The sequence below is a fragment of the Drosophila biarmipes genome, chromosome X (assembly GCF_025231255.1).
Source record: "Drosophila biarmipes strain raj3 chromosome X, RU_DBia_V1.1, whole genome shotgun sequence".
NCBI classification, from domain to species: Eukaryota; Metazoa; Arthropoda; class Insecta; order Diptera; family Drosophilidae; genus Drosophila; species Drosophila biarmipes.
The window spans coordinates 8,857,391-8,873,374 of record NC_066611.1 but is presented as its reverse complement, the minus strand read 5'-3'; the positions used below and the strand labels follow the sequence as shown (position 1 = coordinate 8,873,374).

The 15,984-nt window shown below is 41.4% G+C and overlaps 1 protein-coding gene across 9 annotated transcripts in view; it reads right to left on the bottom strand.

Annotated features, from left to right (window-relative positions):
- Positions 1-15,984, bottom strand: part of LOC108026293 (potassium voltage-gated channel protein eag) — a 59,197-nt gene that overhangs the window by 20,731 nt on the left and 22,482 nt on the right. For 6 of the 9 annotated variants that reach the window (XM_050887076.1, XM_050887078.1, XM_050887093.1 and 3 more), the window contains exon 4: positions 1,042-1,168. In XM_050887076.1, coding sequence (XP_050743033.1) covers positions 1,042-1,168 — 127 coding nt within the window. The remainder of the gene's footprint in view (positions 1-1,041; positions 1,169-15,984) is intronic. The other 3 variants (XM_050887081.1, XM_050887083.1, XM_050887091.1) reach the window with 1 other exon arrangement.

Genomic DNA, 15,984 nt, shown 5'->3' with positions numbered 1-15,984 from the left:
ATACTTTGTGGCCTTTTCCTTTCATTACACAAGATGGAAAAACGGGAAAAGCCTTCTGTCCATTTGCATTAAGTTCGCTGAGCAGCAAAGTGCATTAAGTTCGACAATGGTTTTTTAATGGCCGGCAAAAATGCAAAAAAGCGGGAAAAAATGTAAGTACGAAAATTAATTGAAAAAACTACAAGCGGAGCAAAAAAGCTGGAACAATAAATGAACTTCACATTCAATGGCCGGTGTAAGCAGCTGCGGATAAGCCGTTAAGCAGATAAACACGGTGAAAATGGTGGAAAACCAGGAGGGGTGGGGTTGGGGCTGGTCAGGTGCGTGAACAAGCTGTTAATGGTCGGACAGGCAAGAAATCTCCTGCAATCTCGGGCAATCCTCTTAGCTGTCCAGGATCCCAAGGGGAAATGTCCAAAGTCTCCGCCCTGTCTGTCTGCCAACGCCTCCGCCACACTCCTATTTCCACCTGCATCACCTGTGCCGCCTACAGTTTGAGCAGCACTGCTCAAAAGCTAATATTTTCCTAGGAAATAAGCATGCAACTTTAACGTGGTTAAAAGTCAAACTAAAGAAAGTGAAAGTGGTGATGGAAAACACAAAGATAAGTGCAGAGAAAGTGGGGTAGTAGAAAGATACTTAATAAAGGGGAAGTCTCAGGAACCTTTAGCTCTTAAGATATTAAATGGGTATTAACTAAAAGTCAACTTAAAAGGTAGGGTGGTTCAATAAAATATAGGCTTTTCCTAACGCGAACGAAACAAATAAAATATAATACTAAATGTATGCTTAAACAACGTACACCTTTCGCATTGTACATACAATAAAAGTAAAAATATTGACCACACATCGAGGGTAATAAATCAACATCTTGGCCGGCCTTATCGGCAGGTAAAGCCACGACATCAAGGACACCAATAAATACATATTAATAATCGCTGGGGATTAACAATTAAAGCGGCAATTAAAACGCAGAGAACACCAAGAACAGCGAGTAGAGAGCGGAAGTAGTTGTAGTGAGAATAAATCGGCAATACGTACACATACCTGCACGACTTCTGCATGACCTCGGCCCGGTTGTAGCCGCTGATCTTGCAGAAGGACTCATTGCAGTAGACGATCGGGAAATCGACGATTTGTGCGTTGGCCAAAAGAAACGAGCTGTCCGCTGCAAGAAACCAAAGGAAAATACGTCAGTTAATATGTGGTACATAGAGTATTTAAAAAGAAATGAATTATAAGATTAAAAACCATTCTATCCCCACATTCGATTAGTAAAAGTACAATATACGTTATATTTCAACAAAAATACACCCTTTAACAACACTGAAACCTTATTTAATTATAATAAAGAAACTGTTTTAAAGCAAATATATTTTATGATTAAATGATTATGATTATGATTGTCCCAATACTTCATCAGTTAATAGACAATATATGAATTATTTAAAATATAAAAAATACACTTATCCAACACTGAACCTGTAGTTCCTTTGCCAATCTCTTAAAAAATGATTTACCTACTTCTCCGCAATTAGGCTTCTGCCATAAAAGAGAATATAAAGACTATTTGAAAGCAAATATATTATTAGATTAAAAATCCTGCTTATACCAACATTCTATCAGCAAATAGAGAATATATGGAATCTTTCAACATTAAAAAACAACCTTTCCCAACACCACTCTCTATCAAATTTATTTACTCACATTTCCGCAATCAAAGTTTTGCCATAAAAGAAATCACATTTTTAAGGGACTGCTATTTATTTGCCAGCTACCTTTACCATTTCACTATTTCCTCGGAAAATGGCCAACGACAAATTTGTCGCTGTCAGTCAGCCAGTGAGTCAGTCCATTGGGCGCTTGGCGTGGAAGTTTATCAAAATATTTGAGCGTAATTGGAACATTTCAAATGTTGTCATTCATAATCAAAATCGTTTTATTGACTGCCAGCCACCACCCACTCACTTTGGCGAATTAGTCTAGTAAGTTGTCAGAGATGTAAGAGGTACACATGTTTATGTATAAATGTAGTTTAGTGTACCAGCCTTGGTTGTTCATATAAGGTATTAGTAATGAAATATACATAATCTTAATTGTATTACTGCCCAAACAAATTATAAATTTAGGGTAAGCTATTCTCATTTTTCGAATTTCTTAAATTTATAAAATATTAAGATATCAGGTTTTAAAAGTAATACTAAATCAATTTGATGACCTTAAAATAACATTTAGTGTAAGCTACCAAAATGTTGCTGTTGTGGGTTTGAATTTCATTCTTTACAAGTTAACTAGAGGACCCAAAACGAGTACCTAGCAGTACACCTAGATAATTCCCATCACTTTCGTTTGGCAGGTCGACTAATGGCGGTTGTTATTGCTGAATTTGATGCAGGCAGTGCGAGTACGAGTACGGGAGTGGATTCGAATTCGAGTCCTCAGGCATGTAAGCAGGTAACATGTGTAAACCACGCGCTGGCATCGCATGGCAGGGACATAGACACGGACATGGATACGCAGACATACGGACAGGGAGGCATACGGACAGGGCGGCATACAGATAGGCAGATATACGGACAACAATACGGACACGGACACGGCATCGTTTGGGTAACTGGCGTCGACCTGCAGAGGATTCCCCGCCCATCAAGCACCTCTTACCATACCATTAAATCTGCTTGTATTACTATTTATTTGCTGCTTGCCATTTGGCATGTTTTCTCTTCTTATTTAACTCACACCAGTTTGTATAACTTTCAGGTAATTTTGTTAGTGTCGATTAAAATGCTTCACGATGGGAGCTGATAAAAAAGTAAAATTGCAGGAACCAGTTCAAAGGATTTGTTAGGGGAAATAAATTTTACAATTTTTTAAAATGAGCTCACGCTTAAAAATAAATGGTTTGTGAGGTAATCTAGATGTAAAATCATATCTTATTGTACGAGTTTGAGTTATACAAAACAGTTAATTAATACCACGTAAATATAAATACATAGGTTTATTAAAGTTTTTGACTCGAAAAGATCATAGAAATAATTGAAGAGAAAAAATACAACCCACGAAATAAAAATGTTGTGTAGTGTTGGAAAAAGGCAAAAAACACAACTCCCGCAAAAATTTGTTTTGTAGTGTTGTAAAACGGAAATATAATAGTATGTAGTAGTTTAGTAAATTTTTGTAGTAGTTTAGTAAAATTTTGTAAGTTAAAAACCTTAGATCTATAAATTTCTTGCTAACTAGAATAAGTTAGATCCCGAGCAGTAGACACAGATTCGGCCCACCTGGTCCCCACCTGGCTGAAGGAAGAGAACGCTAGTGGAAATCAGTTGCTGTTGCTTTTTATTGACATTACGGAGGAAAGTCTGGGGGACTGCGACTGAGACTGGGACTGGGTTGTGGCGGAATGGTAATGGTAATGTCAGGGAGGCGCCCCTCAGCTGGCAAATGCAAATGCGGCAGGCACGCCATTCCCGGCTGGAGTTGCATGTCGCAGGTGCCAGACGACGGGGGAAAATCCTGTCGGGGAAAGCGGGGGAAAAGCGCTTTCGAAGCGGGGAAAATCGGTTGGGAAAGCGGGAGAAAAGCACACTAACCCACATTGACATGGACATGGCCAAGCCAATGAATATGTATAAAAATATTCGCATGCGATGGCTCGATGGCTGCTGCTGCTGCCGCTGCCGTTGGAAAATGGGAAATGCATATTTATGTGCTGCACACTCACACCCATGGAGCGCTTTTTACGACTGCAACAAGGACATCATCAACAGGAGCAACAACAAGGCTTGCTACTTTGTAGTGTCAACAGTTGCCGTGACTGAAACGGAGAAAATAAAAAAAGTACATATACCCGAGGAGGTGGGCGGTGCCACATGGGCGGGGCCGTGGTCCTAACGGCCATCTCTAGTTGCGCAAATGGTGGCATAGGAGCCACCCCGGCGTTTAGAGGCATGCAGCAGGTTGGATCTCTCCCCGGCGACTCTGAAATTAGCCGGAACTCTAACTTAATTACCCAAAAGGGTTTAAAATTTGTCTGGAGCTAGGAGCACAGGCCACAATTTTTCGTGTGGCCCTAGAAGAGCTCAAAGGCATTTGCAAATATTACGTATGCGATAGCTTGCATTCATATTTATTATGATTAAAAACAACAAATTATAACTTTAGGGCGGCCGTATATATTATTACGCATACGACACGTTATCCAGGCCAGTGTTTTTGCAAGTGCAAACAAGCTTAAATATTTATGGGGCACTGTATTTTTAGGCCAACTTTATTGGTGTTTAAAAGCCTTAAAGCTAGCATCATGCATTGTTTAGGTACATAAGGTACATACATGTTTTTAAGCCATGTTCACACGAAATAAGTCAAATGACAGGTGGCCAAGGTGGTTGAAAGTTAAAAACAAGATTTATATTTAAGCTTTAAAATGTAATCTAATTCCAGAGAATTGACAAATAAAAGTAAAGCCTAAATCGTTTATATTTAATAAATAATAAAGAAAAAATAATATATAGAAAATATATCTTCACATTTTTAAAGTATTTGGAAGAAAAGATACAAAACCTTTTAAGGAAAAATAACAAAATGGTTTATAAACATATAGATAATATATAAAAGTATATTAAACTCTTGGCAATTGTGTATGCTTCTTTTTATTGTTGTAATTTAAAAAACACAGGAATTTCTTCTGAGATTTTCAAAGCTTGTTTGATTAAAAATATATATTAAAAAAAATTTAAATTAAAATAAAAAACTAACCTATAAGGGAACAATAACAAAGTGGCTTATAAATTTAAAGACAAAGTTTGTTTCAATAACAATATAATTATAAAATAATATTTTAATGTAATTTGCATAGTTGCCTAAAATACTTATGCATAATATTAGCAGATTACAAATATATAACTTACTTTATAGGACAAAAGGTTCTAAGATTCTAAAGTTTGTTTCATTAAACATATACTTAACAAATAATATTTAAGTTTTATTTGAATAGTGTCCTAAAATTCCGATATATAACCTATTGGTGTGCCAAGCAAGGTCCACCCTAATGGCCATATGCCCAGGACCTCTGCGTAGGGTCTTAATCCTTGCCGGCGAGCAGTCCTGCTCCTTGCCAGGCATAAACCTCGCGGTTGCCTTTGTGTGTGTGCCTGACTTGGCCATTATGTCAGCGTCACAACATTTTTCACTCGGTTTGCCGGGTGTTTTAGGGTGGCCCCGGCTGGCTTAGGGTGTGCCATGTGTGGGTGCATGGCTGTTGCCCCGCGGCTGCGACACTTAATGGCATTCAAAGCTGGCGGACAAAGTTTTGCAATTTGCCTTGGCCATTTCTGTCCGGCAGCGATTCCCTTTTAAGCCGCGGATTGCTGCCATCTCGGCCCGCTTTTCCACGGCTCTTGGACCGTTTGCCCGCCGCAGAGGGGGCGGGGATGCCGGGGAAAAGCCGATTGGGAGCAAGGTTTTCCCGGAACAATTTCCCCGCAATGAGATCACAATGAATGTGTAAACTATTTCCTCCTGGTCTGTCATGCTGCCGTGTCAGCTCAACAGATGTCACTGAATATTTAAGCCGGCATTTGAAGTACTTTTAACTTTGATTCCAGATTGGTTTCTCAGAATGCCAAAGTGGAAGAGGATTTCTTCACGCTTCGCCCCCTTCATCCTCTTATAAAAAATCCTTTAAAGTTCGCTTAAATATTTCAAGGAGACCTTCATAATATAAAACTACCACATATACTCCGAAAATACCAACATCAGCACACGCCAAAACTAATAAAGCACTCAAGCCGTCAAATCAAATAATAATATCGCCAAGAAATGAATATTTCATTGCTGATTGACAGCAACATCTCCCCGGCCAGGGCTTTTTCCACGCAGCCCTGATTGCCCAATTATTTATGAGCTCGATCAAGGATGATGTATTATAAATGTCAACATCAACCGCCAACGGTTGTCCTTCAGCGAAAAAAAGAACTGCAAAAATGCAGGCGAGGAATCTCGGCGGCCAGGAGGGTGACTTACTATTTAATTAATGATTTTTTGATTTTTATTTGAAAGCCAAACAAAGGCGCAAGGACAGTATCGAAAAGTGGAGAGGGGCATATCTTGGTCTGGGCACTCCGGGTGTTCGAGTGCTCGGGATTGGGATTAGCTTTTGGGGGCTGACAACTCAACCTGAAATGTCAACAAGCCGGGGATTGGGATGCCCATTCCCACTCCGGATGGGGGTCCATTTTCCGGCAGGCGGTCCGTGTACCTCGATGATTGATGAGGCGGCGCTGGGGCCACCCACTTTCACTTTCCCCATCTCCTGGCCAATTAGCCGTGCAGCATTTACAGTTGTAAGTTGGCCCAAAACGAGGGAAAAGTAAAAATAGCAGAGCGCGGGGAGCCTGGTCGTTGATTGATTTGGATTTGTGCGGTCGACCGCAGTCCGAAAAGAGTCCTCCTAAGTGGATTTGTTAGTGCAGCGGCCTTGGATGGGGTTGTGGGGGGGCAGGGGCTGGGGTCGGAGGACCCCCTGGGGATATAACAAAACTAGTCCATTAACTAAATACACCCGGGCGAACACTCTCCCTCGCACACATGCAAATGCGGTTGCAATTTCGCAAAACTTTCATTTCCGCTTGGCCACCGCACAGTGGGGCAGAGGTTGATTTATTTGAAAGGAATGATTAGATTCTAAGTGCCTTTTTCGCAATGTCAAGTTCAAGGTTCAGGTTTGTTGTCGTTTTCTCAATGTGATGTCAGCTTTAAGAACTACTAACCTTTACAGGGTGTGTTATTAGTGATACATTTTTACAGACACAGCTTAACCTCCAAGTTTAACTAGAACATATCCCCAGCTAAGAGTTTTCAGTTAGATAAACCCTAACATATATTTTTCAAAATCAGCAGTTAAAAGTTAACATGACATTCAGAAATCGTTTCTTAGTCATGTTTCAAACTTCTTCTAATGCTTACATATATATTTAACTTTAAAATAGAGTAAAGAAAAAAAGTGAACGAAAAAAGTGAGTTATAAATTAAAATTAGAAAAAATCAAAGTTAATTTTTTCTACATTCATTGTATTCCATAGTTTTCCCCACTGTGTCACCACTGTGCGGGCCACTTCCTCTTCGCTTGCTGTGGGTTTTCCACACTCCCCCTGCGTCCATATTACCCTGTTTGTACCCCTTAATTTTCGTACCCCTTTCTCCGTGTCTCAGGCCAGTTTTGTCATTATTTTTTTGTGGTTCTTGCACTTGCCATCTTCCCTGTGGTTGTCGGTGTTCGCCATTGTTGCTGTTGTTGTTTCTGTTTTCCATTGTTTGGAACTTGTCACAGACACATGGACCACACATACCCATTCTGAGAGAATCATTTGTTTGGTTGCTTTTTATGGCATTAGTGTGAATGGTGAACGTTATACGGTTCAGGCGGCACAACGGTCCTTGCAATTATCCTTTATGCACACCTCGCCCGGCTTACCCCCTTTCAGCCCCCTTTCACCCTGCATTCACCACCCCCTTTGGGGCTGCGATTAGGCCACAGATTGCCAGCTGGCCAAGCCATTTCGTCCTCCATTTCGCAGATCCTTTAACTTCGCCTAACACTTTCTCCCCCCTTTCACCGGGCCCCTTTGCACCAGGCGAGTGCATAAATTTTATTGTCCGAAAAGTAAAAAAGGCTCGGCCTCCGTCAGCATTGCGATTTAATTACATTAGCGACAGCTGGCGAATGCACAAAAGTGGGTTGCTGGGTTAAGGGTGGGCCAGCGGGGGGTCGAGGAGAAAGTGTGTGGGGGCGGGGGGAAAGTGAGAGTGGGAGTTCGTGGGGGAACACGACAAAACCACGTTGATTAGGCCAGCCTGTTACCGCTACGACTCCTTGGGGCATGCTTGAAAAGAATTGCAAGCGAGTTCCCTAAGCCCTTCGCTCCCCATTCCCTTTGCATATTTTTTTCTGTCGCATAATGGCATTTATAATAAACCTCGAGCCGCCGTCCCTTTCGCACTGGCTCGCCCTGTCTCTGTCTTTGTGCGCGCCATTTGGCGTTTGTTATTAAATTTGCATAATTAAGTGGGAAGCTGCGATCCAGCACGAAGCCGAGCGAACTGGAGATAGTGGGTACAAATAAAATGGCAAAAGTCAGCTTCTGCTGAAGTCCAAAATTAATTGAATTTGCAGCGAAACTAAAAAATGTCAAGGAATGTAAATGCGAAAAAATCACCATTAGGGGCCCGAAAATGCTGAGAGAAAGTCATTTCACTGGCCCAAGTTTTAGCTTGATGAATTAGTCAACTTCGAGTTGCAAGCTTAGACATTGAGTGTTTATTAAAAAGCTAAGGGACCTTTAAAACTTTTAATGCTATTCATGGAATTTTGTCATGAAATCAAACAAGCCGTTGGCCACAAATCAAATTCTGATTAAAATAAGGGAAAAATGCAGTGACATTTTTGCTGTGAGGAAAAATGTCTTTCTGGCTTACCATATGCTCGATTCCAATTTCGTTTTCCATTTCAACATTTCTCCATTTCTTCATTTCCATGCTCCAATCCACCCGCCCCAGCCCGCAACTTTGTTTGATTACTTTTCATGTTCTGTGACTGCTTGGTGGACATTTGACTTCAAGGTCATCAGAGTGTTCGTGCACACCCAGGCCACCCAAACCGCCCATTCCATCGCCTCGCTGCTCCCCCTGGATGCCAGCAAACTGACTGTTCATTTAATTTTGCCCGCGGGGCCTGTGGTTCTGCGATTCTCCGCAGTCCTTCCAATATTTTCTAGTTTAAATGCTCTCCAGCTTTTCGGAGACCTTCCCCAACAAACAAAATGTACGTGGCCACACTGGGGGAAAATACCAGCCTATTTGCTTTCTTACAATTTCAAGGATATTTAAAATTTTAGTATTTCTACTTAAGGTTATATATTCGTTTAATAAAAATATAAATATATTTAATGTAATAGAATATATTCAAGTATATAAATATATTCTAGTATAAATATTATTAAATATATTGATAATATATATTCTAAATAAATTTGAATTTTATTTATCAATTTGCAGTTTAAAGGCATACTTATCTCTGCCTTAAAAAGATGGATTTCCATAAGATACTTTTTATTATCGACATTATCGCCGTGTCTTATCAGTAACCACTACTAATGGCTTCACTTTTGATGCCCTGCCAGCTCTCGCGCAAATGTAGTTCACTTTGCTATTGAATTAACTACCAATTGCTTGCCAAATTCTGGCGACTTTCCTTTACTGCCAGTGTGTAAGTGTGTGTGTGCAAGTGTTAGTGGGTTGACCAACTCTCGCACACAGGCAAAGGGCACAGGCAAACACACACACTCGCACACAGACAGCCGCAGAGCTGTTGGCGCCATCGGTTTGCCACGCTTCGCTTCGCCTCGCATTTGCTGATGCCACATTAAAGTTTTTGGCCCCGTCAACGGCGTCGCCAGCGTCATTTCCTCTGCCCTCTCGCTCGCTCTATCTGTGCGAGTGTGTGTGTGTGTGGGGGGGGGGGGGGGGCGGATGCCTTGGCTGATAAATAAAAAAAGAATGGCGAAAAAGTTGATTGCGTAAACTTTCAACTCGGTCCAAACCAGCAACAAAGTGGCCAGGAAAAGCAGCCAACTTTTCCCCAGTTTCGAAGTGCAAGAGCGAGTTTTAGTTTCACACACAAACACGTGTGTATTCCCAGGATACGTGTGTGTTTGTCGGCCAACAGCTGCCTCTCTCCCTCACTCTCTTAGCCTCCATTTTGCATTTTGGCCGCAACTTTTGCGCTGCGTTGCGTGTTGCGAGTGGCCCCAAAAAGCAGGCTACACTTTTTGTGCCAAGCAAATTAGCCACGCACTCACACACCCTCAACCCCCTAAGTAGAAAGAGAGGGCAATATGTTTGCGGAAAGTAAGAGAAAGCGGCACTTGGCACGTGATTTTTAGCGAATTTTCGGTGGCCACCTCAAGTACTTAATGCTGAAGCATCGCCCTATCTACATTTAGATTGATATCCTTGGATCGGAGTTAGTTGTTCATGCCACATTCTTGTTAAAATGGGCATGAAAATGTACTCAAATATTAAGTGCTATTTGTTCTTGACATCACATTATTTGTGGATGTTCTCGCTCTCACATTTATTTTGCTATTTATACATGAATAACCCGAACTATGGCAATTCATCTACCGAACAAATTTACTGTGCGCATTGGGTGGTATGTCAATATTAATACTTTCACACAAAGCCAAATCAGTGCAGTATGAAACGCAGTAAACAGCTTTTCAGCTTCCCACTTTTGTTTCAGCAAAAAGCGTAAACAGCATTCGGAAAAATCTGTGCAAAATAAATCTCATTGGGTGGCACATTGAATCATGGCAATGCGTCACTTTCCCACTTTGTAGTTTTCATAAAGCAGAACTTAGTTTTTCATTGCAAGGTATGTCAATATATGTGTCTCCGTACAAAGCCAAATCAGTGCAATGTGAAACTCAGCGGTATAGCAGCAGCCCTTTTCCAGCAAGAAGTGGAAAAATAGAGTAATCCGCTGTATAAATCTCTTTGGGTGGTAAACATTTCATTTGTATTTTCAACGGAATGAAATCCTTTGCAAACACGAAACTCGCAGTGGGGAAGTGTGTGTTTTTTACACAAAAGGAAGCGAGCTTTAATAAAATTATCAGTATTTCTGCAGTAAGGAAGACCACTTTGCAGGGAGTTCAAGAAGTCTCTTCCAATTAATCTCCCAGTAAATACAATTGAATTTTGCTTTAGAAAGATTTCTCTAGCACAAGGGAATTTGGTTTTGGTTACATTCTATCTTAGAAATACTTTTACTCTTCTAAATGAGTAAATCTATGAATAAAACATCGAAGTTGAAGGAAAACTTCTTCTTGCTGAAACTTCCCAGAAACTTAGTTTCTTTGCTAACACCTGTATAACTTATAAACCCGTAGTCCAGTGTTGAATAATGATTTAATAGAATTATCCACATTTCATTAGTTAAGTTCAATTTTATTAACACTTCCCAGAAACTTATTTTGTTGACTATCTTTCAAAATAAATGAATAAAACATATACGTTAAAGATTTAATGTTACTGAAACTACCCAAAAGGTAACTTTGTTCACTAACTCCTGTTCAACTTATAAGCCCCCCATAGTCCAGTGTTGAATAATGGTTTAATAGAATTATTTTATTTCGTTGACTATCTTTCAAAATCAATGAATAAAACATATACGTTAAAGATTTAATGTTACTGCATCTTCCCAGAAACTTATTTCGCTTACTATAACCCGTAAAACTTATGAACTCCCATAACCCAGTGTTGAATAAAGGTAAAATTTCATTATAATATTTACTTAAACCCCTATTTTGTGGACTATTTTTCCAAATCTATGAATAAAACATCTAAGTTGAAGATTTAATGTTACTGATGCTCCCCAAAAGGTAACTTTGTTTACTAACACCTGTTCAGCTTATGAGCCCCCACAATCCAGTGTTGGGGAATGCTTCACCCGCTGTCCACCCATTCCGCCCGCACTTTTTGTGCAATGGGTTCTGGCAGGGATTAGGCTGCGTCTTAATTTTGATATGGTCTGCTCTGCCACTTCCAGAGGCGCCCGCCCCCTTGTCGGGCCCACCTGCCAGGCACTTCACACAGGGCCAGGGGATGGGGCAACAACTTAATCCAATTTGACTGGCCGGAGGTAAAACTTGGGCCTGCCCAGTGGCCCCCCTTCCCATGCCCCGCCCCCAGGCCACTGTGGTCATTCTTAAATGGCCTTTTACTTAATGCTAAGTGTCGTTTGACTGCTGTGCAGCCCCCTCTTCCTCCTCCTGCCTGCCACCCATGTCCCAAAACCCACGCCCAAAAGCAGTTGGAACTCACGCGCTGTTGTCTAATTAAAGCGATTTGGCTTTGGTCACATGTCGATAATAATGGGGGAATAACTCTGCGGCATATCCCGCTGAATATTGATGGACACATGGCAAAAACAGGGGTAAATGGGGCACTTCTGCCCCCCAGTGACTCGGCCTGTGAGGGGCCTTCGTCTGGGGAAGGCATTACAAGCGCAGGCCTCATAAATTACGCAAACGTCGTAGTCGCCGCAATCAGAAAGCGTGGGAGTAAAAGATCGTCTGGGACGGTGCTCAATCAATTGTCGCACCTGGCCTGTAGATTGTGGCCCTGGTGGTCAGCTTTTGGCCATGGCATTGAGTGCCGGGCCCGGACCTGAGCAGACCCCGCCCAAGGTGGGCATTGATTTCCGTGGAATTTCTGGCAAAGGTCAAAGCGTCTCGAAGCCCTCGAGCGAAGGAAAATGTTAACTAACGGAAGAAAGTTGGGGGAGCAACTCGCAGGGATTCGGAATAAATGATTTTCCTTGAGGGAAAACATTTTAGTAGGTTCCACACAATTATTTTATTAAATATAATACAATTCAAAGAAAAACTTTAAGAAATTGGAATATATTTATAGATAAAAGCCAGGAAAACATATTTTCTTCCCATTGACAGCACCAAAAATTCATGATATATTTTCTAATTCTAGCATTTCTGGACACCTAGCTTTTGGGATAACAAGAAAATTCTTTGTCTCAGAGGTAGAAATTTTAGTTTAGTAACAGGCAGGTTAATATCTACGTAATATACTAAATCTATATAATAGATTGTTGTTTATAAGGTTATACTAACGCAGGTTATGTAACTACATTTTGTATTAATCTGCTCTGGTCACACTATTCAACCTTCATGAAAGATCATGCTTTCTTGAAAGAAAGAGAAACTGGTATTGGAAAAAGTAGAGATGGAATTCTAATCGAGAGTTCATATAACTTAACTTATTCCTGATAGAAATAATAGATAAATAATTTTAATTACTTTTTGGCGAAACTTTAAGAAATCAAATTAGTTTAATGAGTAAACATCCAAGTAAACACCCTCCCTCCTTGCTGAAACCCCAGAGTGCCCATGATAAATGTCCTAGTTCGGTATCCCGACATTCCCTGACACCCAGCTTTCGGGGCGTTGATTGGTGGCTCAATTGTTATGATTACACCTTGCCGTAGCGACGCGACAACGTGGCGTATGATTAATGTGCTGGAAATACCTTACCCGTGGCAGTGGATTTGCCACCGCGAAAACCCCACAATGGCCGAGTGACACGAAATCTTTGCACTCGACCCACTCGACGCGGCCATAGAAAAAGTGTTTATTTAAATCCACCCCCTTTGTTTGCTTTGATTTACTGTTGCGTGCAAAAGTCCGAGTTCGAGTCCTAGTCCGAGTCCGAGTACGAAATCCCAAGTCCGTGTCAACAGGCCGCGGCACAGGAGCAACCTTTTGGCCAGGTCAGTGCGGATTATTATGGCCATTGCTGTTTGGTTTCGGGCCTCATCCACGGCTCTCCAGCGTTTCCTTCCTTTGCGATTTATTTTCTTCTCCCCGCCATGCTTTGACCTTCTGGCCAGCGAGGAGTGGGGTCTTTAAAGCCGGGTAATGGGGTGCAGTCGCGCATTTCCGGCCGCCCAAAAAATAAAAATCAAAAAAAAAAAAGGAGAGAGAAGAAAAACGGGTCAAAGACGCAGCCCCAGCAACAGCAATGAAAACGGCAATAACAACAAACGACAAACAACGCGAAAAGTTAAGTGTCGCAAACTGAAAACGCAAGCAAAGCAAGGCAAACCAAGGCAGGGCCAGGCAGAGAAGGGCCGGTGGCAGGGCCCAGAATAAAAATTAAAATCAATAAATGTAATGACCGCCCCCTTTCGGCACCGCCTCCCTGGCGGCAAAAACGTTAATTTACACGAAACAGCGACAATAACAAAAACCGAGGCGAAAACACAGCAACACACAGACGGCAAAAAAGAGGAAATAACACAGGACACAGAACACAGAGCACAGAACAAACAAACAAACAACGAACGACGGAGTGAAAAATGAAAATCAATAATGGACAAACACACTGACACACTGACAGCGCAGAAGGAAGTGGCGCCCAAACAGGCAGGCGAGTGGCGCAATTGGCGCCCGAACAGGGACGTGCGACAATGACAGCAGACAATGATTGTACATAATTGCAATTGTTCACCGATTGGCCTGCGTGAGGGCGTTTCCCACTGCGGCTTGTTGCATGCCCCGGCGAGGCGACTCCGCTTGCACACGAATTAGTGACCGTGTTCGCCGTTCTCCCTCCCTTTCTGGTCCTATCTCTGCATACCATTGGCCATATCTGTCTATCCCTGTCCTTATGTCACTGTGTGCGTAGGTGCGATTATGCTGATTTTGCTCGACAGTTGCCCTGGACATCTTTTTGCGTCACTGCCTCCGAATTTCCACACAAAACGGGTTTATCTCAATTATCACCAGAGCATTAGTAATCCGTTACTTTTGGGCACATTTTCGGCGGGGCTTCGACCGATTTCAGGGCTTATTGTCGGGGTTTTGGCACCACTACAATTGGAAATGTCGACTCTTTGCTCTATTCAATCCCCCCATAATGACCCTCAATTTTCTATCCATTTAGCACCCATTCGAGTTCAAATTGGTATTGATCTTTCCGGCGATTTTTCCCCACTCTGCGCTGATTCACCGCCTATTCGGCTATCATTTATCCATCTAACCTGGGCAAGCATCAGCAGCAAGGCAGTGATGGATATCGCCTGGCACGTGTTTTCTTTTGTGGGCCACTAGGCGTATGCGTAATCAATTGTCAACAGCAGGCAAAACATTCACGAGAATGGATGTACTGAGAGAAAATGAGAAACCCATAATCAGCTTTCAGCTATTATTAAGGAAACCTACACAGAAATCTTCATAAACGTACTAATTACATCATTGAAAAATGTTAGAGTGAAAGTGAAAAATGGTATTTTTGTATTAAATAGCGAGTGAGAGTTTTGAAATATAGTGTCTCATCGAAGTGAGTATCAATTACTATTATATTTTAAATCTATTGTTATAATGTTATCTACCTATGATGAAAACTGAAAAGTTAGTGTGGAAACTGAGACAGAAGAAGACCATTGAAAAATGTTAGAGTGAAAGTGAAATATGGTATTTTTCAAAAATATCGAAACATCGTATTCCATGAGTACGACTTAGTATTATATTTTATATCTATTAGTATTAGGAGGAAAACTGAAAAGTTAGTGAGGAGAGCTAACACAGTAGTGACCATTAAAAAATGTTAGAGAGAAAGTGAAAATGGTATTTTTTAAAAACCTTGAAATATCGCATTCCATCGAAATGAGTATCAGTTCTTATTATATTTTATATATGTTATTATTAGGTGATCTAGCTATGATAAGAGCTCAAAAGTTGGTGAGAAAAACTGACACAAAAGTGATAATTGGAAAATCTTAGAGTGAAAGTGAAAAATGGTATTTAAAAAAAAAAAAATTTTCAAGAGTCTTGAATTATCGTATTTCATAATAATGAGTATCAGTTATTATTTCATTTTTACAAATCTAAGTATCTAGCTCAATTCGGTCAGATATTTCTTGGGGTGCACGCAAAGTTGTCGTGGAGAAGTAAGACAGCTTTGGGCACGGACGTTGGGGCAACCTCCTTGCCATGTCTCTTGGCCACTTTGTCCGCTTTTTGCTGCTGCTCCCATCGCTGTTGTTGTTGCTAATGTTGTTTGGCTTGCTGACGAAGATCAAACAGCCGCGCCAAGTGTCGAGCTGCGACCTCCTGAGGGGCAAAGGCCATGCCGAATGGGCGGGGAACGAGCGGGCAATGTGCACTCGAGATAAACGTGCGAGGCAAACCGCAAAAGTGACAAACCCAAAAAAGGCAAACAGAGGCGGTAGCAAAAAAAGCGAGGAAAAAAATGGAAAAGAAAAACAAGGGCAAAGTTGTTTGTCTCTTTTTGCACACCTCCGTCCACCAGCCACTTTTCCAGCCCGCAGATAAACCACTGAAAAATGCTTGCCATCGGATTTTTGTGGATTTCGGTTTCGGGCCTCCATCCACCACGAGTGTGTGT